The sequence below is a fragment of the Dichomitus squalens genome, assembly GCF_000275845.1.
Source record: "Dichomitus squalens LYAD-421 SS1 unplaced genomic scaffold DICSQscaffold_35, whole genome shotgun sequence".
In the NCBI taxonomy this organism is placed as follows: domain Eukaryota; kingdom Fungi; phylum Basidiomycota; class Agaricomycetes; order Polyporales; family Polyporaceae; genus Dichomitus; species Dichomitus squalens.
Genome location: NW_006766917.1, coordinates 52,082 through 73,852, shown reverse-complemented (window position 1 = coordinate 73,852; position 21,771 = coordinate 52,082). Strand labels below are relative to the sequence as shown.

Genomic DNA, 21,771 nt, shown 5'->3' with positions numbered 1-21,771 from the left:
AATACTGTACGACGAGTTGTTGTCTGCGCTGGACAAGGGTCAGGCTGCATCTGGACGCGTTGTGAACTAGGATAGCGATGATAATATTCTCGAAAGTGGCTACTATTGCTTGCTTGTAGCATCCTGGTGTAGTGCTTAGGGTCAGCGTATGTACTTGTAGTACAGTTTAAGGCTCACCGCGCGTATCGAATTGAGCAGTGATTATCATAGCCCCGTGCAGCAGCAATACACAAATGTCAGTCGTCTCATGGCAAAATCATGCATCCCATACTCTGCGGGAGAATCAGCTCGCGAATTACACATTCTCTATTAACTACAAAATAGTATTACATGAGATAGGACAAAGCTAGAACGAGCGCAAAATCCGGAAAGCCAAGGGCACAACGTCGTTCAAGAAAACTCTCACTCCTCGTCGCTCGGGGTCATGTATTCATCATCGCTTATGACCTGCTTCCGTGCACTCTTGCTACGAGAAGGGGCTGGTCGCGAGTCGTCGTCGTCCACGGGCGTCAGTGCCGAGTCATAGCCACCAGACGAACCGCCGGCCGCGCTGCCTGATGGTGCCCCAGGTAGGCCGCTGCCGACGATGTGCTTAGCGAATGCAGCGTCGAATACCTTTTCCATCTCCTCTGCATCGACATACACCCATGAGCCCTCCTGATTGTACGTTCGAGCATTATTGAACATCAGTCGCATGTCTTCCCGGAAGTCGAGGACATTCTTGTAGTAATGCGAGCTGATACGCTTCCGGATGGTCGAAAGGGCGATAGGTTGCTGAATGAGCTGATAGTAGTCAGGGTATTCCTATGTCTGATGTTAGTGACCTCGGAAGCGAAGAATTGAACGAGACACTAACCCGTCTATCTGGGAGTTCCCTAAACAAGTCGCTGCGCCTCCGGCCCGTCTCGTCCTCGAGATTCTGAACAGCCTTGTGAACGTCGTTAAGAGCTTTCTTCATCTTCTCCTTGATGGGTGGTGGCAGCTCCTGCTTCGTCTTGCGGCGTTTCTATGCAGTCCGTCAGTATTGGTGCTGGATCATATCACGATTAACCTCACAGTGTCGCGCTCATCATCCTCATCGTCAATGAGCGAGGGAGTCATTGATGTCGACTTGCCGCCGCCACGCTTTCTCTTGCTGCTGCTCGCGGGAGTGCCTAGATCGAAGTCGGCCGCGGGCACCTTGCCCTTGCCCTTTTTGTTCTTACGACTACCACGAGGAGTGTCGAGGTCGGGACCCGGCGAGTCGACGATGTCAATATCCTTGAGTAGCTTGTTCTGGGCACGACGCTCTTTCTTTTCACGGGCACGCTCGGAAAGCTCCTGTAGGTCTTCACCCTCCTCCAAGGCCTAAGCAGTGGGCGTAAGCACAGCTAATATGGATGCGCGACGAATAGGCTTACCAATGCCCACTGGTCATCGCTGAGACCGTCGTTGTAGTTGACAACGGTGCGACGACGGTGTCCACGGCCCTCTAGCTCGTCGATGGCGTCAGGCTCGGCGAATGGCTCGTCCGCCCGATAGCACTCCGGAAGCTCTTCAAGTTGCATGAGGGGCGGTGGGGGCTTGCCGCGGTTACCAGCGCGCCGCCATTTCTCCAGAGCCTCGCGTTCGCGTTGAACATCGATTTCGTGGAAGATCACGGCCTCCTCGTCTGAACGGGCGATGATCTCGTTGATCTCGTCGTCGTTCATGTCGCCGGCCTCCTCGTTCTCCTCCTCTTGATCGGCTTCGAGAATAGAACGCTAGAAGCAACGCATGTAAGGAATGGTATTGTAGGTAGTTGTCAGTTACATACCAAGAACTCCTCCTGCTCCTCCTGGGTCGACTTGTTGTCGAAACGACCGGCCTGGATGACCTTGTCATCGATGTCGAGCTTGTACCGAGCGCGCGCAAACATCGACTCCTCAACACTCTTCTCCGTGATGAACCGCAGGATACGGACAACCTTGGTTTGACCGATACGGTGAGCACGGTCCTGCGCCTGGAGATCCGCATGAGGATTCCAATCACTGTCAAAGCTATATACGGCATGAAGGCATAAGCATGCTATCAGCTACGAGCAATAGATAGGAACATACATAATGACAGTGTCGGCGGTCTGCAAGTTGAGGCCAAGACCACCAGCGCGAGTCGAGAGAATGAAGACCTTGTACTCGGAGTTGGGAGCGTTGAAGAGCTGGACATGACCTGCACGGTCTTCGGTCTTCGTACCACCGTCGAGACGGAGGTACTTCCAGCCCATCATCTTGAGGAAGTCCTCCATGATATCCATGACCTTCGTCATCTGGAAGAAGATGAGGACCTAACGTAGCGACATTAGTCTGATAATCACTGGACGTGTCAAACTTCGCGTAACTTACTCTGTGGCCGGTAGCGAAGAACTTCGGCAGGATTCGCGAGAGCAGCTCGATCTTGCCCGAGCTCCGAATGAGCTTGTCGTCGATCATTGAGCTCGGGTTGACCCTGTCCTCGACGCTTTCGAACAAGAACGGGTGCTGGCAGATCTTCCGCAGTTGCATAAGCTCATTGCTCAGACCCTTGACGCCACCCGGTTTGCTATCACGCAATACGTCAACACATTCACTCCCGTTCCAGTAAATCACCACGACGCACCCTTTAGCGTCCTTGCCGTCCGCGATCATCTTGTACTTCTTCATCTGCTTGTACAGTTGCGACTGCAACGCCGACATGCGGACCTTGATCACCTTCTCGACCTTGTCCGGCAGCTCCGACTCGACGTCCTTCTTGAGACGACGAAGCAAGAACGGACGCAGCACCTTGTGCAAACGACGGATGATGAGCAATGCCTCTTCTTCGTTCAGCTCGATCTTGTCGCCCGTGCCCGAGTTCGCGAACGGAGTGTTGAACCATTCGTCGAATGACTTGACAGAGTTAAAGACTTTCGGCAGCGCGAAGTTGAGCAGCGCCCACAGTTCTGGGAGGTTGTTCTGAAGCGGCGTCCCGGTGAGGATGAGGCGGTAGCGGGAGTGGTAGTACTGCGTGAGCGTCTGTGCTAGTTTACTCTGCGTGTTCTTCATACGGTGACCCTCATCTATAGGCAAAGTATAAGCACGTTGATGCATATGTCGCGTGCAGAATAGAGCACGTACCGATGATCATGTATATCCACTTCATCCTACTGAGGTGAATCCGATCCTTGATGATGTACTCGTACGTGGTAAGGACGACCTGGAAGTTGCCCGTCCGGAGGTCCGTCTGGAGGACCTTCCGCTGCGCCGGGTTGCCCTTGTACGAGATCATCTTCACGCTCGGCGCCCACTTGGCAAACTCACTCGACCAGTTGGTCATGGTCGACAGCGGCACGATGACGAGGTATGGCCCGCGCTGTTTCTTTGACTCAATGAGGAAGGTGATGAGCGAGATCGTCTGTATAGTCTTCCCGAGACCCTATTATGAAAACCTGTCAGCCATAGCACCTATAGCGACATCGCGGTAACGCACCATTTCGTCTGCAAGGATACCGTTCAGCTTGTTGTTGTATAAGCTGACCATCCACTGCAGACCCTTCAGCTGGTAGTCCTTGAGTGTACCGCCCACGAGGATGCTCGGCTGCGCCGAAATCTTCTCCTTGAGCCTATGCGCGACCGCATAGTAGTCCAGCTTCCCTTTATCCTCCTCCTGACTGAACGCCTTCGCGCCGAACGTCGCCTCGCTCACCGGGCCCTCCTCCATGTCGTAGTCCACCGCCTCGTGCCCCTCCGACCGCTGCTGCTCCACGACCGCCTGCGCGAGCGAGTCCAAGTACGCGTCCGTCTGCTTCAACAAGTGTGTAATGCGTGTGTCCTTCGCCGTGTCGATGAGCTTCATGTACGCCTCCTCATCGTCGTTCTTCAGCGCCTTCAGACGCTCCTTCGCCAGTCGCTCAATTCGCTTCTGCTCCTCCTTCTCCGTGTGCGCGTGGAAGCTGAGCACCGCCTTGCCCAGACGCGTGACGCGCTCCTGCGCCGCCCGCCCGACGGCGAGCACCTCGCGCCCGTGCGTGCAGATGATGCCCAGCTGCTCGATGTGCTTCTGCTTCGCGCGACGCTCGCGGTCCATACGCTGTTTGCGCTCCGCGACCTCCGTATTATGGATGTCGCGCAGCTGCACCTTCCTCGTCCTCCGGAAGTCCGCCCGATTCAGCGGGAGCAGCGTTCCATGCATGAGCCGTTCCGCCACCGACGCACGTAGCTGCCGCTGCTTGTCCACAACGCGCAGCGCCTTCAGCTCAATGAGGGCGCGAAGCTTCCCGTGGGTGTTCGACGGGGGGTGGACGTAGGCAGGTTGCTCGAGCGACTGCGGCTCCGCATTCTCGGCCTCCTCAAGCGGGTTCTCCAGACCGCCGTCGCCCATCATGGCTGGCATCGCCTCTAGCTCTCGCATTCGCTGCTCGATCCGTGCGTCGATGTACGCATTGCGCTCCTCGATAACTTGGTGCGGGTCTAGGCCGACGGGCATAACCGACGGGACGAGCAATCGCTGCATCTTCGTCGCCCACAGCGCGGGACTCACGTCCGGGTCGCGCTTCAGGAAGGTGAATGGGTGCGTGTACGCATTGTACGGATAAATTCCCGAGTTGACGTCCTCCTCGAGCAACGGCCCCTTCGGCAACTTCTCGGGATCGACTGCCTCAATCTCCTCTTCCTTGATCGTCTCCGGGGGTGCCGGCGTGACTTCCGCCACGGGGGGATGCTCGACGACGCCGTTGACGGGAGTGCCGTTCGTGCTCTTATGGATCTTGACTGCGCTGTCAATGACGCGCGCATTCACATCAGCACCGTGGAGGAGGGTCTGTAAATCGGGGATAGCCTGGTTCGGCACACGGATCGCTTGCTGGATGGGTTCCGGTACAGGCATGCCGCGTGATATGAGCTTGAAGGCGTGAATTTGGGCACGGAGTGCGTTGATTTGGTCGGGAGTGAAGGACACGGGGGTCTGCGGTGCTTGGGGATAGGGTTGATTGGAGACAGGTCCCGCTGTCAGAGCGTTGCCGTTGGTGGCGGGTACGCCATTCGCTATGGGTCCCATGGAGGCTTGGCCGTTTACTCCTGGATGTGAGTGATCGCCCGCGGCCTGTTCTTGCCCTAAGATGACTATGTTAGCGACCGCTCAGCAACGTCTCAATCGGCGAGGGATATCAAAGAACAAATAACGAACGAATGACATAAATATGACTCTTTTCACTGTAACCAAAGGATCCTCTAGTCTCGATGGACAGCTCATCCCCAAGGAGGTGAGGGCAGATCATGACAGCTCGCTGGGAGCTGTTGAATGAGGACTTACGGGACAACACCCATCCCGTCTGTATAATTCAAGCTAGATTATAGACCAGAGTATCTGCATGATAGACCGTGCAAGCGAAATCGTCCCTCAATGTCTGATGACGATAGTACGGTCGAAGTACGCCAAGACGGTATCGGCTAGAGGGTTTTTGTCCAACCCTGAAGCGACTTCGCGAATGGATGGCGAGTCTATCCGTGAGGATACTCGACCGTGAGGAGCAATGCGCCTCTGCTGCTAACTACTACTACGGCGTTCGAGGATATGGGATTGCAAAGTAATCGTTCAGCGCGATCTGACAGCCCTCGCTCCTTAGAGGACCGTCTGATCGCGCAGGATGCAGGCAATGAGGGTGGCAGCGGCAGAGATGGACCGAAACCCTCCCATCATAGCATGAGCCTCGACCCCCTCCGTGCACGTCTTATAACGCAGAGAAGGGGAGAGTACAAGGAATAATGTAAGTCGGTAGAGAGAGGGAATATGCACGACACATGGGGCAGAAGTAGGAACGCGGGGAGAAGATGGTACGAGCACTTCTCGTATCCTGAAGAGCTATTGAGTGCCCCTCACCGCAGCCTCAACTGAGCAGACAGAGATCCTGAGACAAGGAGGAACATGGACACAGGGAGGGATACAGACATACGCGAGGAATGCGGGGTAGTCATAGTAGAACTGGCCAAAACCCTCACACCGCGCCACCATTAACCCTTCCACGTTGACACTCCGTACGCCAGCAACGGACGACAGATGCATGGTAGAATGGATACGAGGAAGCGATGGTGCAGAAAGGACAGGAAAGAGAAAAGAAGGATGTTAGAAGAGGCGAGGACTCACTCTGTCGCTGCTGCAGATTCTGGATGACGTTCCATATCTTCGCGAACTCCTCGTTGTTCTGTACGGTAGCGCCGCCAGCCCGAAGCTGGTTGGCGCGCTGCGGAGAGGGAGAGAGGGAGGCAAGTGAGTGACGCTGGGCGCATATAAGCGTCGTCTGGCAGGTAGTGAATACACACCTGGATGAGATGCTGCATGCGCTCGCGGAAGGCAGCATTGTTAGCGTTGAGCTGCTGTTGGGCGGGGATGTTGGGAAAATGAGGTTGGGGGACCTGGTGAGGGTTGGGGGCGACGTTCGGGGCGGCCATTCCGGGGACGATGGCGGGCGACGCGACGCGGTCCTCTGTCGCGCAGATCTCGTGAGTCGACTTGCAGAACTGGCCACTCTCCCTCGCCCAAAACAAAACAACAAACACCCAGAGCATCGCCTCTTGCTGACTCAGCCTTTCACGCTCCGCCCAAACTCTCAAAGTCACGTGGCTCAAACGCGTCGCGCGTGGTGGCGCGCCCGAGTCGAGTCCGGCACCGCGACAAGCCGCGCCTCCTCACGTTGCTACTACCCCTTCGACACGGACGAGGATGCCAGCGGAGCGTGCAGGGGTGAGCCATCGATGCTGTTCGTATGCTAAGTCATGTCTGACATAGGTCTTTCAGTATACGGTGACCATGTTCCTCGTCGACATCTCGCCTTCCATGGGCAAGATGCGAGAAGTAGAGGTCCCAGCATCGTCCGGCGGCGAGTCCGAGGTCATCGAGATGACCAACCTCGAGTGGTCACTGCAGTTCGTCATGCTCAAGATACAGGAGATGGTCTGTCCCACCCGACGAGTCTCGTATGCACCCTGCTCAGTCAGTTAGTCACCCAGATCTTCAATGGACGCAAGACCGACAAGTGTGGCGTCATTCTCTTCGGTAGCGAAGAGACGAACAACATGATCAACGACGCTAACGGTGGCTACGAACATGTCGCGGAGTACATCCCCATCGCCCAGCCCAACTCGGCTACCCTGGCCAAGCTCGCCGCACTCGAGCCGTCGACCGTCTCTGGGGACCGTATGTGCACTTGCTCGGCATACGAACGGAGACTGACTTCTGCCCGCAGCCATCGACGCTCTTATTGTAGCTATCGAGACCCAAGACCAATACCTCGGCAACAAGAAGACGTGGACACGCAAAGTTGTCATACTGACCGACGGCGAGAGCCCCATAGAAGTCGAGGATTGGGAAGCCACCGTCAATAAGATGAACGCGTTGGATATCAGCCTCACGGTGGTGTGGGTCACACCCTTGCTCAGCTAGTGCCTGCTACTCACTGTGGCGCCGCAGAGGCGTTGACTTCGACGACGACGACCTGCCCTTCCACGAAGAAGACAAGAGCAACATCAAGGTACCACTCCCCGACTTGCAACACCGCACTCACACTAACGCTCCGCCACCGTCCAACAGCAAAAGAACGAAGCCTTCTACCGCACCTTCACCTCCAAGCTCCACGCCGGCGTCGTCGGCAACTGCGACTACGCCCTGCAAGAAATCTCCCGCCCCGACGTCCGCCAGGTCAAGTCTACGCTCATGGGCACCGTCCTCCGGATCGGGGACACGCAAGTACGCCCCGAGGAGGCGATCGAGATCAGCGTCAAGACGAGCAAGTGCACCGCGCTCGCGCGCCCCAAGTCCTGGAAGCGCTTCGGGCGCCGGAAGCCCCTTGCAGCAGGCAAGGACAAAGAGAAACACAAGGACGCAATGGACGAGGATGAGCAGACGATGACGTTCGTTCAGCTGCGCATGCGCACGGCGTACTACCTCGAGCAGAACAAAGGCAGCAAGGCTGGTGCGAAGCGAGAGGACGCGGACGCAGACCCAGAACCAGACCCAGACCCGGAAGGCTCCGTCGACGGCGACGGAGAGGAGAAGAAGGAAAAGGACGACCTCAAGAACCTCGTCAAGGTGCAGAAGGAGGAGCTCGTGCGCGGGTACAAGTATGGCGCGACGTTCCTGCCCGTCGCCGACGGGGGCTACCCGCGACTGCACACGCGCAAGGGCATCGACATCTGCGGCTTCTTCCAGAAGAAGAACTTCCGGCGCGAGCTCGAGATGGGCGAGGTGTACTACGTCTGGGCGGACCCTGCGAACCCGATGCAGCAGGTCGCGCTGTCGAGCATTGTGCAGGCGATGTATGAAAAGGGCGTCATGGCGATCGCCCGGTGGGTGAGCAAGGATGACATGGATCCGAAGATGGGCGTCCTCTACCCTTCGGTGTTCGAAGAGGTGGATTGCTTGTTATGGGTACAGGTCTGTGGCTCCCTGAATGCCGTCCTGACACTCTCGGTCGAGATTGACGTTCAGAACAGATGCCTTTCGCAGACGATATCCGCAACTTCCCCTTTGCATCCCTCGAGACGCTCATCAACAAGAAAGGCGAAGTCGTAACAGAGCACCCATACCTGCCAACCAACGAGCAGATGGATGCGATGGAGCAGTTCGTAGACGCCATGGACCTCTCCGACGCAGGCGAGAAAGACGAGGAAGGGTGAGACCCCCCCGTCCGCAGCTCTCTCATCCGTGCTAACATCCCTCACGCAGCAACCGCGAACCCTGGTTTGACACCCGCCTATCTTACAACCCGGCCATCCACCGCACGAAACAAGCGCTCTTCCACAGCGCGATCGTCCAAGACCTCAACACCCACCCGCTCCCCCCGCCCCATCCCGAACTGCTCAAATACATGGACCCCCCGCGGCGCGTCCTCAAGCGCGCACGCACCGCCATCGAGGAGTGCAAGAAGACGCTCAAGGTCCGCGAGGTGCCCAAGAAGGTCGCGCGCGTGCGCAAGGACGAGCACGTCCGCGCACCCGACGAAGACGAGGACATGCTCCTGCTCGACCAGAAGCCCGCGCGGGGCAGCCCGTCGTCGAAGAAGAACACGGAGGCGCGGTCGCAGTACGGCTCCCAGACTCAGACCCAGACAAGTCCGTCGCGCACGCAGAAGAAGGCGGCTGCGATGGACGTCGGCAGCAGCGAGACGGAGGAAGAGGCGGAGGAGCTCCTGCTCGACAAGCAGACGCCTGCGAGGAAGCCTGACAGGGACCGTGGGCCTCTGCCGACGCCTGCGCGGTCGGTGTCCCCTGACCCGATCATTGACCGGCAGAGGATGCCTGGGCGGATCATCGGGCTGTCGTTCCCCTTGGAAGACTTCAAGAAGAACATCTCGCGAGGGGACGTTGTGACGAAGGCGGTGGAGGACCTTGCGTGGGTGATCCAAGAGATCCTCACCCGGCCGTTCTCGACAAGACGATACGATGAGCTAATCGAGTGCATGCAAGAGCTCAGAAAAGTCTCTCTTGAGGTACTTGTAGTTCATATCTGATTCATGGTCCGGTACATTGACGGGATTCCCAGGAGGATGAGATTGAAGCTTGGAATACGTGCGTACCAGGCACGTGAACGACTATGGGGAAGATACTGAATGCCTCCTTTAGTTTCATCCAGGATCTCCGGGAAACGTGTCTCGAGAAGGAGCCCGGAAACAAGGCGTTCTGGGACAAGGTCCGCCAGGTTGGGCGGCCACTGAGCTTCATTTCATCTCCAGAAGCTTCAAAGGCAGGAGGCAAGTCGGCTATGCCAGAAAGCGAGGCACAGAAGGTATGCTTTCTCTGGATCATCCTTGCCGCGACATTCAGCATCTAACTCTGCCATAGTTCATTCAAGAATGATTGTTCGATTAGACTCCGGACCCACCCCGCAAACGTGTTATGTGGGTTACATATGATGGACTTTAATCATGTACATAAGTATAGCTCGAGATTCTCTCACTAATGGAGCGCTACGCAAATGTCTCTGAACGAAAGACAAGGAGCCTGGATCGTCCTTCAGCAGTACACTCCTCCGTCCTTGATCAATTCTGCTGCGCATTCCGCGAACGCGCAGACCATCGTCTGTTGATGTACTGGCGGAATAAATGGCTAGACGCGATCAGTAAATGATACTATTATTGCAGGGCTATTAGATGGTCCTCGCGAGAATGCTAGCGACAACGATCCCCAGTCTTGATGTTCCTTTCACTCTCGGGTCGGAGTCGACTATGCTGTCCTCCGTATCGCCACAGCTTCCCATCCGAGCACTGCCCATCGGATGGAATATCGTAGACGATCATGACCGTGCCTACGCATCAACATCCTTATCCTCGTCCAGGTCCACATTCGCGAAGCCGTTTGCTTGTCCCGTAACGAAGCCGTCCTGCGTCTTTTTAGAAACGAAACGCACAGCAGCGCGTATGGCGCCCCCCATGAGGTAGCCATCGGACGTCGAGTTCAGGAAGGCTGGATCATTCACAGGTGGGTCAAAAGGAGGTGCGGAAGGAAGTGTGACGGAGCCCTTGGAAGGTTTCCATTTAAGCCTGCGCAATGAGTCGCGTGCTGTGCAGAATGACAGGGTCGAGCGAGTCGTCTTCAGCGAAAGCGACACCGATCTGATAGCCTATATTCAAGTGAACTGCGAGGTTCTGCCCAAACGCGGGATGGTTGACAACGATGTCGAAGCCGCAGGAGACGAGGTTCGAGAATGGTTTGATCCCAAACAGCATCAGAGCTAGGGTGTTTTGATAGCATTTGCACAAATTATCACTTCGCTTGCCGTTTTATAGGACGATCTCAGCGCTGAAGTCATGCATGTCAACCCCGAAAGCCATCACGACAGGGAAAGAACTTCAAGCTTTATGATTCAGCTGTACCCCTAATTACATAAAACCGAGACATTACATGCACCCACAATTGAACAACGATAGCGTCTGAACTCTCAGCACCTTTTTCGGTGCACGTTAGCTTCCCGCAAGAGCGGTACTAGTCCCGAGGGCCACGAAGAGGCCTGCACCAGGCACGTCCATGCTTCTACGCAAGAGACGACCGTACCTCGGGGCGGCGTCTTGAATCGAGGGCAAGTTGCGCCCTCGAAGCCTCTTCTAGTCTTGCACAATGCCGTCCATCCCCGGACGGATCCGAGGATACGGCGAGGTCTTGAGGTGAGCCCGTATGCGAGGCACGCCGTGCGCAGGACCCCCGTCTAAAGACGGGGCGGTCAACCGGGCATAGGGTGGGGCAAGGCGAGCTCAAGCCTCGACGCCCGCATCTGTCACCTCGAATGAGCATGATGACGAGAAGAGATGAAGAAGAAGAGACTCACTTCGAACTGCGGGGACAGCGTGGGCGAGGGAAAGGCCGTCTGTCTTATATCTGGACAGAGTATATCAGCCTGATGAGATGGGACGAAGAACTCACCTGCGCTGAATACCCCACAACTCACGACGCCCCAGCCCCAACTGCAGATCACAGCAGTTGACGTCTGGTGGAGGTGCCCCGCAATGCGGGTGCGGGTGCGGGTGCGGACGCGCCGAAAAGTGGTTGCTTCTAGTCCACTAACCGCTGCACACTCCTTACCTTGACCGTCGCCTGTTGTCGCGTCGCGCAATGGGGGGACAGGTCGGGGACTTCCAGAGAGAAGTGAGCATACTAGTAGACGAAGAACGAAGAGGACGACGTACCATCTCAAGGCAGCACTCCGCAGACGACGCGACGCCGTTGCACGACTTCCATGTAGGACAGTCGGCGGTGGCGCGTACGTCGTCTACCCGTGACGCTTTACGAGTCACGTTCCAGGTTATGGCATCCGTCCTTTCCCTACCGCCGCCGTGAAGACGGAGAGGTACTCGTCCCGAGTGCACCCCGGCTTACGCGCACTGTCAGGAAGACGTCGCAGCAGCGGAGCACCGATGCCTGGGCGCAATCACCCGCTCGACCCGTATTGGTGGCTACACCCCAGTGAAGAGGTGTGCGGCCCGGGTGAACAGGCTAGATGGCCGCTGTTGCCCGGAATGGCACGCGTCGAACCTAACCACCGCCACAGTCAACATGTGGCATAGTGCAAAGAGGGACGTGATGGACTTACTATTGACGTCGAGCGCACCTGGGTCTCCGACGCTGTGAGTGGTCTATGGCGCAGTGAGTGGTTGATGGCGATGAGCTAGGATAGAACGGCGAGGTAGGAGAGAAGAATACCCATGGTCGTCGGGACCCATGCTAACTACCCTCGGTGGGCGGCAAGGCCTGAGAGAGAAGGTACTCGGCGTGTAAGCGAACCATGGTGGCGGCGGGAGATGTAGGTGGTTGACAGCAGAGACGGTGGTGGTCGTGAGGAAGGAGGGAAAGGACGGAATGGCGGCTGTTTATACCACCACAGGCGCTCTGTTGCGGACGCCGCTGGATTGTTTGATTTGTGCCAACCTCGAGGTTGGCACGGTCAGCCGCTATTGTTCGCATCCGGAAAACATACGACTCCAGCTGATAGATCGTACGTCTCCTGCCCGAATAGTCAGTAATTCAATCGCAGCTCGTTCTTCTCGCTTCAGAAGACGACGGCGCTCAGGAGGAACCGCCTGCGATAATCGATAGAGGCACTGATGCTCGGCGTGCCTGCTAAGTGGGCGGTGCCCAGACTCTGTCTTCCCTTGGAGGTCTGCCAGTGACGATAGTTCACATCAGAGGTATCGTAAGATACAGCAGAGTGCGTCATTCTAAGCTGAACTCACCTTAATCGTTTATGTCAGCCTCATTCGAGCTGACAGACCGATCAGCAAATCTGATCAGCCAACTGGGGTTCTCCTTCCGCGATTTCCTGTATTTACCGATATTTGCCAATGTAGGCGACCCCGTCCCTATTCCTGGGTAGCGTATCGATCGTCATATCGTCCGTTCTCATCGACATTTTGACGCAGAACTAGTCCCAGTTCGTCAGTTCCTCCCCTTAGGCGGTGGACAGAATACGTTCAACAGTCAATGACTTCAGTTTACCCGCTTCCCAACATGCCTCCTGGCCAGACTGCTCCACCGTTTAGCGTGGCCCTATGTTTGGGACGGGCGGGCACCGTCCTGCATTCATGAGCTTGTGTCTCGCCGCCTAGATGGAAAAAAAACGCACCCCTGTGCTTCAGCACTCGTGTATGCCTCATACCACACGAATCATGGTCAATTGAATGAGAAGGCTGCTAGTGGAGTGGCGCTTACTACTAATCGACATTGTTTGTCTTTCCACAGGCATTGATAGTATCCGTAAGCCGACAACACAATTGCGGCTCTTGTGTATAGCTATATGGGGTGCGAGCTATCATATCTTCCTGTCCCAGAAAGCGTGCCGATGGATGAAGTCTCCCGCCATGAGACTCTGCGGACGCACACACAAGCACAGGAATATTGTTTCCGACGCGCATCAACATGTATGTTTCTCACGGCCCGACGAACGGGCGTCTACAACAGCACATACATGATATCCAGGCACCAGCGGTCTCTTCAAGTTTTGTCAGTCTTGGCTTTCGTTCTCTCGGTGCCACGCACACGTACTCCGTGTCCGGTCCCTTGCGCCTCTCGTCTCCGCACCCTCTCGGATGTTCGTCGGCATGCTCCTTCGGCTTCAGACCCCAGCTATCTCATCTATTCTCTGGCTCCGCACAACTTAGCAGGGGTTAAGTCTCCGGCAAGAGGTCGTTTGTTCATCTCCATCCGCCTTCTTCTCCGCCCCTGTAGCCCTATCATGGGGTCAGGAAGTTCATGTCGAGAGCGTCCCACTCGAGAATGCCCTGATCCAATGACGTTAGGCGTTGTCGTGGCACATATCCGCACTCTAGGTCACGATCCTCCATTTTGAAGTTGCTGGGTGACATGTGCTGCGGCATGCTGCCCTCGTGCTCGTCTATCGTGCGGGGCGGCTTGGGAAACCCCGCTGGCTAGCCCTTTGAGGCATGGAAATAAACCTAATGCAGGGTGTACTGCGGTAGCGTTCCACTGCAAGCTGCTGAGTTCGTGCAGTCATCTCGGTTGCTCCTACTCTGTTATGATGGCATTCAACATGGCCCGAGGAAAGACGAAGTATCGCAGGCTCTTGTGGTGTCCAGATTGCGGCGAGACGTTCGACGACATGAAGATGCTTACATCTGTCTGTAGGGCTGTCCTCATCTTGTGGGTCAGGATTGATGCATACCACTATAGCATCCCTGCCCTGTTATTCAAGTATATGGGTCCCGAACAACAACTGAACTTCAAAAGGCCACCCTCCAGTGAGTGGACCAAGGCACAGGGTACCGTATTGAGGCGACGGACGAGTACGTGGCTGTGTTCGTGCATGGTGGGTGGAAGCTGTATCCGAACAGGCCACCACTGGCACGCCCATTCATCCATCTCAATCATGAATATGTCGTCCCCATCGAGAGTGGCGTTGAGAGGTGCATACTGACTGAACTGGACGCGATGGAGAGGATTGGCTATTCGGATGGGATTCGGCAGCCGTCGGGCTCATCTGTAGTACGGCAGCTAAGCCCGGCTGTTCGACGCAGTCGGGCACAGCAGCTTCCGTTCCTCGACCGACTCGCCTGTTCTATTGTTGTATACTGTATATACCGGATGGCTAGGAGTCCCAGTGTTCACATGGGGAGCGAAAGTGCGTCTCCGCTTTACAAACTGAGCTACCGTAAAGGAAAACCACAGATGCTTAGGTACCCAGACGCGCATCAAACGGCTCCGACTAAGGCTGATCTTCGTCCTCGTTGAACTGATCATCAAAAAATGGGAGCTGGGCTCCGAGGGATCCGATGAAACCGTCCATGTCTTGTGACGCGTGAGACCGGAACGCGAGCTCTGACAGCGACCGAGATGATCCCTCTAACCTGCGCTTCACCTTTTGCAGGTCGATCAGAAACCTCGAGATGAGGATCGAGGTTAGGCTGGGGAGAATGTTACAGCACCCTCCTCGAGTACCGGGATTGAATCATCACGTACGTTCCCACAGGAGTACTAATTGAGGAGCTGTTTTGCGTAGCCAGCCCACATTCAGTGAGATATTGGGCATTATGAAAGGGGATCTGACTCGCCCTCCGCCGAGAGAGGTTTGAGAGAATACAATGTCGAGAATCCTGACCGGCTTTCCTACGGAGCTTACCGAGGGTAGAGTGATAGCGATGTAGAAACTGTTTACTATTAGCAATGTCCTGTAGTTCATATGTGATGTGAAGGATTTCAGAATCGTAGACAGCCGCTGACACCTACAAGAAGTAAATCGTCCCTATGTCATCACACAGAATGCTTGAACAAGTTCGGAAACAGGAAACAGTCGATGATACGACCCACCATCGCGGAGAAGGGTACTTGCAAAGGATTGTCTATCTTGGCCAGCCATGTTGCGCTTGGACATCTTGATAGTCTCCCGTGTCCGGTACCAGGTGATGCATAGAACAATGAGTTCGGCTCCGATCAGAGAAGAACAGACCGCGACAGATACTGTGAAAAGGTTATCATATTCTACTATATTAGTCGACCAGCCTGGCAACGTCATGATGTATGGACCCACATCTATCATGGAGAGCATCAGATGGTGTCGCATAAGCTGTGCGTACAGTTCACTCACATGTCATATGCGCTCGCTGATAGTGGGATGATTGGAATTTGATTCTGACAACGGAATCTCTGTCAGAGGGTTGCCAGCAGCGTAAGGACACGGATTCGGGTACGCACAATCACACCCACTACAACAGGGAATGAGAAAAGAGCAAAGACGACAATCGAAATGGCTGTTCTGTATGGTGATGGGCACAAGGCGTATGATCTGAGGGCTGAGAATGCTATACTATTTGCGAATACTGAGCCCTTATACATGCCATTGAAACTAGTCCACGCACCTGCCCAAGGAATGTATTGCAGTGACGCGATCACAGAGCCAGCGGTGAGCGAGGGATCGAAGCTGTATCAGAAGTCTATCTCAGCTTTAGACATCAGGGCCAGTCAAAGCGATCATACCCCTACGGCAATATTGAGCATTGTACGAGTGAGTGTGTGGGTTGGGACGTACCTCAGATGTTGTGGGCATTGGCATCCAGCCATATATCTGGACAGTCTGAGCGAGGTACCGGTTCAGTAGGAACAGGATCGAGGGTCCGTTGAGCCGTCGAGGCAGCCAAAACAAGTTGACTTCGTCGTCAAAGGTGATGAGGAAGTCGTAGACAAACAGTGCTAGAAATAGTCTTAGACCTGCTAGTAGAGAAGTTGGGAGGCCATCTGCTCCAATCAGGAACGCACCAAGCATGGCGGCCGAGCATTGATTCATGAGCTCATCCCAGCTAATCACGGGTGTCAGAGTGCAGATACTATGTGGGAGAACTTGGCACATACTTCGCGTCAAATATGTCGTCCTGGACGTCTGTATAGTCTGACATTCTGAGCTTCTTCCTAAGTTGTGGGCCTTTGTCAAGGGAGGAGAGCTTGCAAGCCGGTTGCGCAGGAAGTGCTTTATCAGAGGCTTATGAACTCTCCACGTAGCCGACAGCTCCCACCGGCCCGAAGTGATGCAATATCGCAGCCCAATCGTACCAGTACTGATGAGGTAGACTGCTCGGAACATTATTGAGGAGGCCCTGCCCGTGGCATTCGGAGGTGGCTAGATAAACTATGAGCGCTGTCTCAACGACTGCAATTTAGGCAACACCCCTACCTGTATCATCTCTACCACCAGGATGTGGAGGCAGTGGCGTGCCTAGGACAGAAGCTTACCCGTGACAGACAGTTTCATGTGGAGCGGACGGCGCGATGGTGAACGGGAGGCCGATGGCCACCGGATTGCGTGACATGATAGATCATGCCATATTGGTCCAAGCACGGTCCAAGCCGATGCCTCTCGGGTTTTGACCACACTGGACAGTCGTGACATACAACTTCCTGCTTTCGCCTTACATGTGATGCGAGCGCTACATGTAGAGAAAGCCTCGTTCACGAAATCGGCTGTACAAAAAGCTATGTGGCAGTCGCATGGGAACGTACGATGGCGAGGGAGTTTCCAGCGTCTTCTTTCGAGACTCGTCTCCGGTTTCATTGGACCGTAGACTTTGATGTGAGAACAGGAGTCCGGGGGTCCAGGTGCCGCTGTCAACGTCAAGCGAATGAGGGCGAGCGTACACACTCTACATTCTTCGATTCCTCCGACCGCACCTTTGTACTCGACGAGCTACATGTATGGCTCTTCATCCATGTCGTCCATGGGCCAGTGCCCAACGATCTCAGGACGTTCCTCCGGCGTGGCTATCGTCAACGCATGCTCCTTCATCTATTTTCTGAGTGCCATGACTTCCTCGTACCGCTCGGTGGGTACCCAGCCGTCCGACCCGCAGCCGATGCCGTTCCGCAATCCCTCCATAATTTCGTCCGCTTCTCTCTGTTCTTCATCGGGCTTTATCGTCTTGCGTACGTCCGCGGCGTCAATCACAACAGGATATGGCGCGTCTCCACCCGTAAGGGTCTCCCAGGACTGGCAACACGCCCCGATCCTTCCCCTGTTTCTTCTTGCCGGTCTTCCCCAACGCTTTCAGAAATACGATGATCCTATCTCTCAATATATGACGCAGCCTCCGCTCCCGAAGGATTTTGACGACCTAAGTGAGTCGAAGAAAAGCAGAGCGAAGGAAGTATATCGTCGACGCGCCAGGTGGAGTCGGGCGACCTCGAACCAATGATATTGCCGCGCTGTAGGTCGGGATTGCGGATGCAGAGACGACCGAGGGCTGGGTTCTTGGGGATGAGTGACCGCGCGATCAGGAGATAGCGGTTCAGGTTCTCGATGTGATCCGACAGCGGCTGCTCCTGATACCGGTACGCTTCCCTCCTCATTCGCCCGAAAGGCAACAGCGGTCGACCGAAATGCTCCAAATAAGCCATTTCCTTGTGCGCTGGTGCTGCGAGTGCGGTTCAAACATGTTCATCTATACTTACCAGTTAGTTGAGCAAGTGATTGAAAAGATACGAAACGGCTTACATGATCCTCGATCTACGTCGAGCTGCGACCTCCTGCCAGACCACAGAGGCAGTCTTGTGTCTGGACCGCGACGAGTAGAGTCATGGCAATTACTGCCAGCAGCAAGTTGTGGGCGAAGTCTGGGCGCCAAAAGAGGACGCCGTGCTTCCACTGGAACCGTCGCCAAATATGGTATACTCAACGGCGGCAAGGGGCCCCGGGCGGTAAGTAGCCATGATGTACAGAAGTAGTACCAAGTAAGGCCAGGCATGCAGCTTATAGGATCTCATCATGCTCATAGGGGTAGTACAATTATAACATAAGGCACTGAAATGACCGCAAGGTGGTGCACGAGAAAATCAGTTATATCCCATGAGCTCCTTCTCTTCGAACCAAATCAGGTGGCGACACTGTTCGATGGCTCGATCCATTATCACTAGGTATTCCCAGCAGCCTGTTTCCCGGAGAATTTTGTGGTACAACATCAGAACGCATCTCGGACCATTGACAGCATTCACAACCGCACCTCACAGAAGCTGGGAGGGTCATGGTTAACAGCGATGACGCCCGATACCCACTTGCCAAGTTCGTCTTGTCAAACGTCTGCACTTAATCTCCGGGCTATTCCAATCAATTGTAATATATATGATTGTCGTAGCAGCTATAATCACGGAACCTACCTCGAAGAGCCGTTGAGGAATCCATTGCCTCGCAGCCGCACGCTTCAGCAAGGTAGCAGGCGGAGCACACATGTACTGAGGCATCTTGCCGAACGTCTCAGTAAATACATTTAGTTGCCTGAGTTCCTACAAGTCAAAGTCGGACGGCGTGAGGGTGGGTGAGACAACATACCGAACTGCAAGCAGACGTTGATTGCGCTGGTAGAGAGGCGGGTACGGCGCAATATGTAATCTTTTAACCCTTCTCTACGGGGATACAAGCGTAACAGTAGAGCGTGGTGGACTTGGCTTTGGGGGTCGGCCAGTGGTGTTCCAACTCTCACGCTTACCTTTGTCTCTGGATGTTTGGAGCGCTTCGTTGCTTTCGCTTGTTGAACAGGACGGTGCCTTCGGGATCAAAGCAGACTGGCGCAGGATTCCACATGGTGACATGAGGTAAGTGCAAAGCTGTAAGATACGAGATAACTCAAGCAACCGTGAAGCCATCCCGTCAATCAGTGAAGACGCATGGTAATTTGAGCGACTCTGAGGAGGTCGTAAGCGGCGCACGACTTAGACATACCCGACCTTGATAAAAGGCACCGCAGGACCCCACTTCCTTGTTGCATAATACCCGTCACGCGACATTGAGGGAGGATATACTGATGTGGGCAGTGGGACTTCCGCATACCTCAACCACCAGCAGTACAGGTAGTTTGCAATTCTTACGTCTCCAAAGAAGCATACGACATGTACAGTCTAAGCGGTGGAAATGAAGCCCGGATCATTGAACCCCTACGAGGGTCAGACAAGGTTTGAATCAAAGCAGGGTCACACACCTTTCGGAACCAGCAAATCTTCCACTTCTTCCACTGTGCGGATTTTGACCGTAGAGGGGCATGCACAGACCACGTGTATCCAAGGACAATGAGTCTGAGGGGGAAAATTGTCACTGATTTACTGTACAAATGCTACCTTCGAAACGCACCTGCAGTCTATTGGTCTATTGAGGACGGAGATCGCGATGGATCTGCGGCGCCGAGCCTATCAGCTAAGCCGACAAGGAACAGAGGCATACAGAAAGCGGAAGGTATACTGAAACATGAGCACGAAACAATAGCATAACGATGCGCCTCGGGAATGATACATACAATTACGATACATACAATTACAATGCAACTTGAAAGACCGTCGTAACGGACTACAAACAATCAACGTTGTCGAGGGTTTTTCTGGCTGAGTAGATTATCGTATAGGATTTCGTTCTTCTCAGGATTGAACCATCCTATGGCGTTGGGTCCTGGCAGAGCCGCTGGATACGACTTCATTCCATTGTTCTGTATGGGATGGTTTACAAATGGAAACAGTAACAGTCAGTGCCACGCAGACTATGGAGATGAACGTATTGTGTACACGCACCTCTTCACGAGGCTCCCTATCTAGAACAACACTGTGATGCCACTTTGCCATCGAGTTCGTTCTATCGGATGTCCAGACGATTACTCGGTCTCCTGGCTGCGCGACGTAGATGTATCAGTAAGCGAGCTATGTTCACGAGTCTATGCAGAGACGAACGTGATATTCCGTTCGAGGCGTATACCGATGACCCTCAGGATAGTGGATGTCGTCGGGTACACATGGGGGCACTTGTGTCGGTGGACCGCTCATAGCTCACAACACGTCTAGGACAGCAACGACCGTGAGTGGCTCAAGTGTGCTATAAGAGTAGAAGAATAGACACACTCCCAATAGCGCATTGGCTGACTAAATACTACGAAACTTGCCGATCTCGATACGCAATGCTGCCCTCTGTAGGGGCGGATCTAGTAAGGCTGTGTTGTGGGGCGTTGCCTAGTTTGCCTCACAGACAAGGATGATCGACCGCCTCCACGATGCCTCGTGTGCGTGGCTCGTGCTCGCACACTCCCAGGGTCCTCCGGAGGCAATCTAAGAAATCGCCGCGCACCGAGACCGCGAAGTATGCCGAACTTATGTCGGCGTCGGCGGCAAAGTCGTGAAAGGTAAACGCTAGGAGACTGTATGTGAACGAAACAGCCTTCAAGTCTCCCACCTCAACACAAATACACATGAACTCACATATTCGATGGCCTTGTGAATCGGCTGACACCACAATTGCCTTGTAAGCGAGGAACAAGAACGATGCGAATAGTGGCTAACTTTAAAGTCTTTAAGAGATTAACATTGGCGCCCATTAGCGGAAGGTACGGGATCGGAGTCTACATTGTGATCACAAGGAGACTTGGATGAGAAAATTCTCGTAATGATTAGCTGTACGGTCATAATATCGATGTGTTCTCCGCTCACCTACAATACACAGGATGAGACGGCACAATCATCTCACGACATGGAAGCTACCAGCAGGTCGCCTAGGATATGAAGTTCACGTCAAGAGGAGTCCTCATACTGGTCTGGAATACTGCATTGTACTCCCAAGCTCATTATGCTCAAAGATGGCGTTTGCCCGAACAACGACGGAGTCAGCAGATGACGGTCAGTGGTAGGGAGAAATGTAGCGTCTGCTACGCAACGGTGTCCGCATTTGACGCTCGAAGCGCGCGAAGTTCCTTTTTGATAGGCGGAAGAGAAGCGGCTCAAGCCTTCCTGAACAGAAAGCGACGGTCAACAAACGGAGTTATTGCCCGTCCTCAGTTCGAGCGCGCATAGCGAGATGCATGCGGATTTGCATGTTGGCCCTGTCGGCCTGCTCATTTTGATGGGGTTTACCTACACAAACCATGGAGAGAATACATGGATACATCTAGTAAACATAGCCCAAAAGCTTGCCACCAACGTTCTTGCGACGCGCCTCCTCGTGGTCGAGGATACCCGACGAGGTCGTCTGAGGAAACAGAGGGATATAATTAGTTGATACGACATGTTGTGCAAGGACTTCAGAATGCAACGCACGAGGATAATGATACCGAAACCACGAGCGGGAAGAAGCAAGTTGACCCAAGTCTCAATTTGGTTGACCTGGACGTTGTAGCGCGGGGAGATAACGCCGGTCTTGTTCAGGCGACCGTTCAGCTGGATCACGATCTTGCCCGAACGGTGATCATCAACAATCTCGAACTCGCCAATGTAGCCTATGGGGAGACAACGCATCAGCGACAGTCCCGATGCGCGATCGAAAGATGAAGAAGCGTGGAGGCAGGGAACATAGTAA

General features: G+C 54.6%; 6 protein-coding genes across 6 annotated transcripts in view; 1 reads left to right on the top strand and 5 right to left on the bottom strand.

Annotated features, from left to right (window-relative positions):
* Positions 1-276: 276 nt before the first annotated feature.
* Positions 277-6,492, bottom strand: DICSQDRAFT_156571 (uncharacterized protein). Its single transcript, XM_007368367.1, has 12 exons — positions 6,291-6,492; positions 6,115-6,211; positions 3,463-5,084; positions 3,111-3,408; positions 2,614-3,052; positions 2,361-2,556; positions 2,079-2,302; positions 1,796-2,018; positions 1,401-1,742; positions 1,057-1,347; positions 857-1,006; positions 277-804 (listed from the first exon to the last, which is right to left on the bottom strand). Exons 1-12 carry the CDS (start codon positions 6,417-6,419, stop codon positions 403-405), a joined length of 4,413 nt encoding a protein of 1,470 aa, XP_007368429.1. The 5' UTR covers positions 6,420-6,492; the 3' UTR covers positions 277-402.
* A 285-nt stretch (positions 6,493-6,777) lies between these two features.
* On the top strand, positions 6,778-9,795 carry DICSQDRAFT_66354 (SPOC domain-like protein; the record flags this gene model as incomplete). Its single annotated transcript, XM_007368366.1, has 11 exons — positions 6,778-6,939; positions 6,966-7,164; positions 7,214-7,385; positions 7,438-7,498; positions 7,558-7,939; positions 8,015-8,421; positions 8,460-8,638; positions 8,692-9,222; positions 9,259-9,454; positions 9,508-9,533; positions 9,588-9,795. The coding sequence occupies 11 exons, from the start codon at positions 6,778-6,780 to the stop codon at positions 9,793-9,795; spliced, it is 2,523 nt and encodes an 840-aa protein (XP_007368428.1).
* A 474-nt stretch (positions 9,796-10,269) lies between these two features.
* On the bottom strand, positions 10,270-10,488 carry DICSQDRAFT_66203 (uncharacterized protein; the record flags this gene model as incomplete). The annotated part of the gene is made up of 1 exon (XM_007368365.1): positions 10,270-10,488. A coding segment is annotated over one exon (219 nt), but the record flags the coding sequence as incomplete, so codon positions are not given.
* Positions 10,489-15,916: 5,428 nt separating this feature from the next.
* DICSQDRAFT_172604 (uncharacterized protein) lies at positions 15,917-16,357 on the bottom strand (the record flags this gene model as incomplete). The annotated part of the gene is made up of 4 exons (XM_007368364.1): positions 15,917-15,943; positions 15,994-16,154; positions 16,221-16,261; positions 16,314-16,357. The coding sequence occupies 4 exons, from the start codon at positions 16,355-16,357 to the stop codon at positions 15,917-15,919; spliced, it is 273 nt and encodes a 90-aa protein (XP_007368426.1).
* A 3,363-nt stretch (positions 16,358-19,720) lies between these two features.
* On the bottom strand, positions 19,721-20,688 carry DICSQDRAFT_156569 (uncharacterized protein). The gene is made up of 5 exons (XM_007368363.1): positions 20,682-20,688; positions 20,328-20,620; positions 20,160-20,266; positions 20,004-20,099; positions 19,721-19,921 (listed from the first exon to the last, which is right to left on the bottom strand). The coding sequence occupies exons 3-5, from the start codon at positions 20,250-20,252 to the stop codon at positions 19,796-19,798; spliced, it is 315 nt and encodes a 104-aa protein (XP_007368425.1). The 5' UTR covers positions 20,253-20,266; positions 20,328-20,620; positions 20,682-20,688; the 3' UTR covers positions 19,721-19,795.
* A 675-nt stretch (positions 20,689-21,363) lies between these two features.
* Positions 21,364-21,771, bottom strand: part of DICSQDRAFT_66308 (ribosomal protein S8) — a gene marked incomplete at both ends in the record, with an annotated part of 1,969 nt that continues 1,561 nt past the window's right edge. The window contains 2 exons of the mRNA XM_007368362.1: positions 21,364-21,444; positions 21,513-21,691. Coding sequence (XP_007368424.1) covers positions 21,364-21,444; positions 21,513-21,691 — 260 coding nt within the window. The remainder of the gene's footprint in view (positions 21,445-21,512; positions 21,692-21,771) is intronic.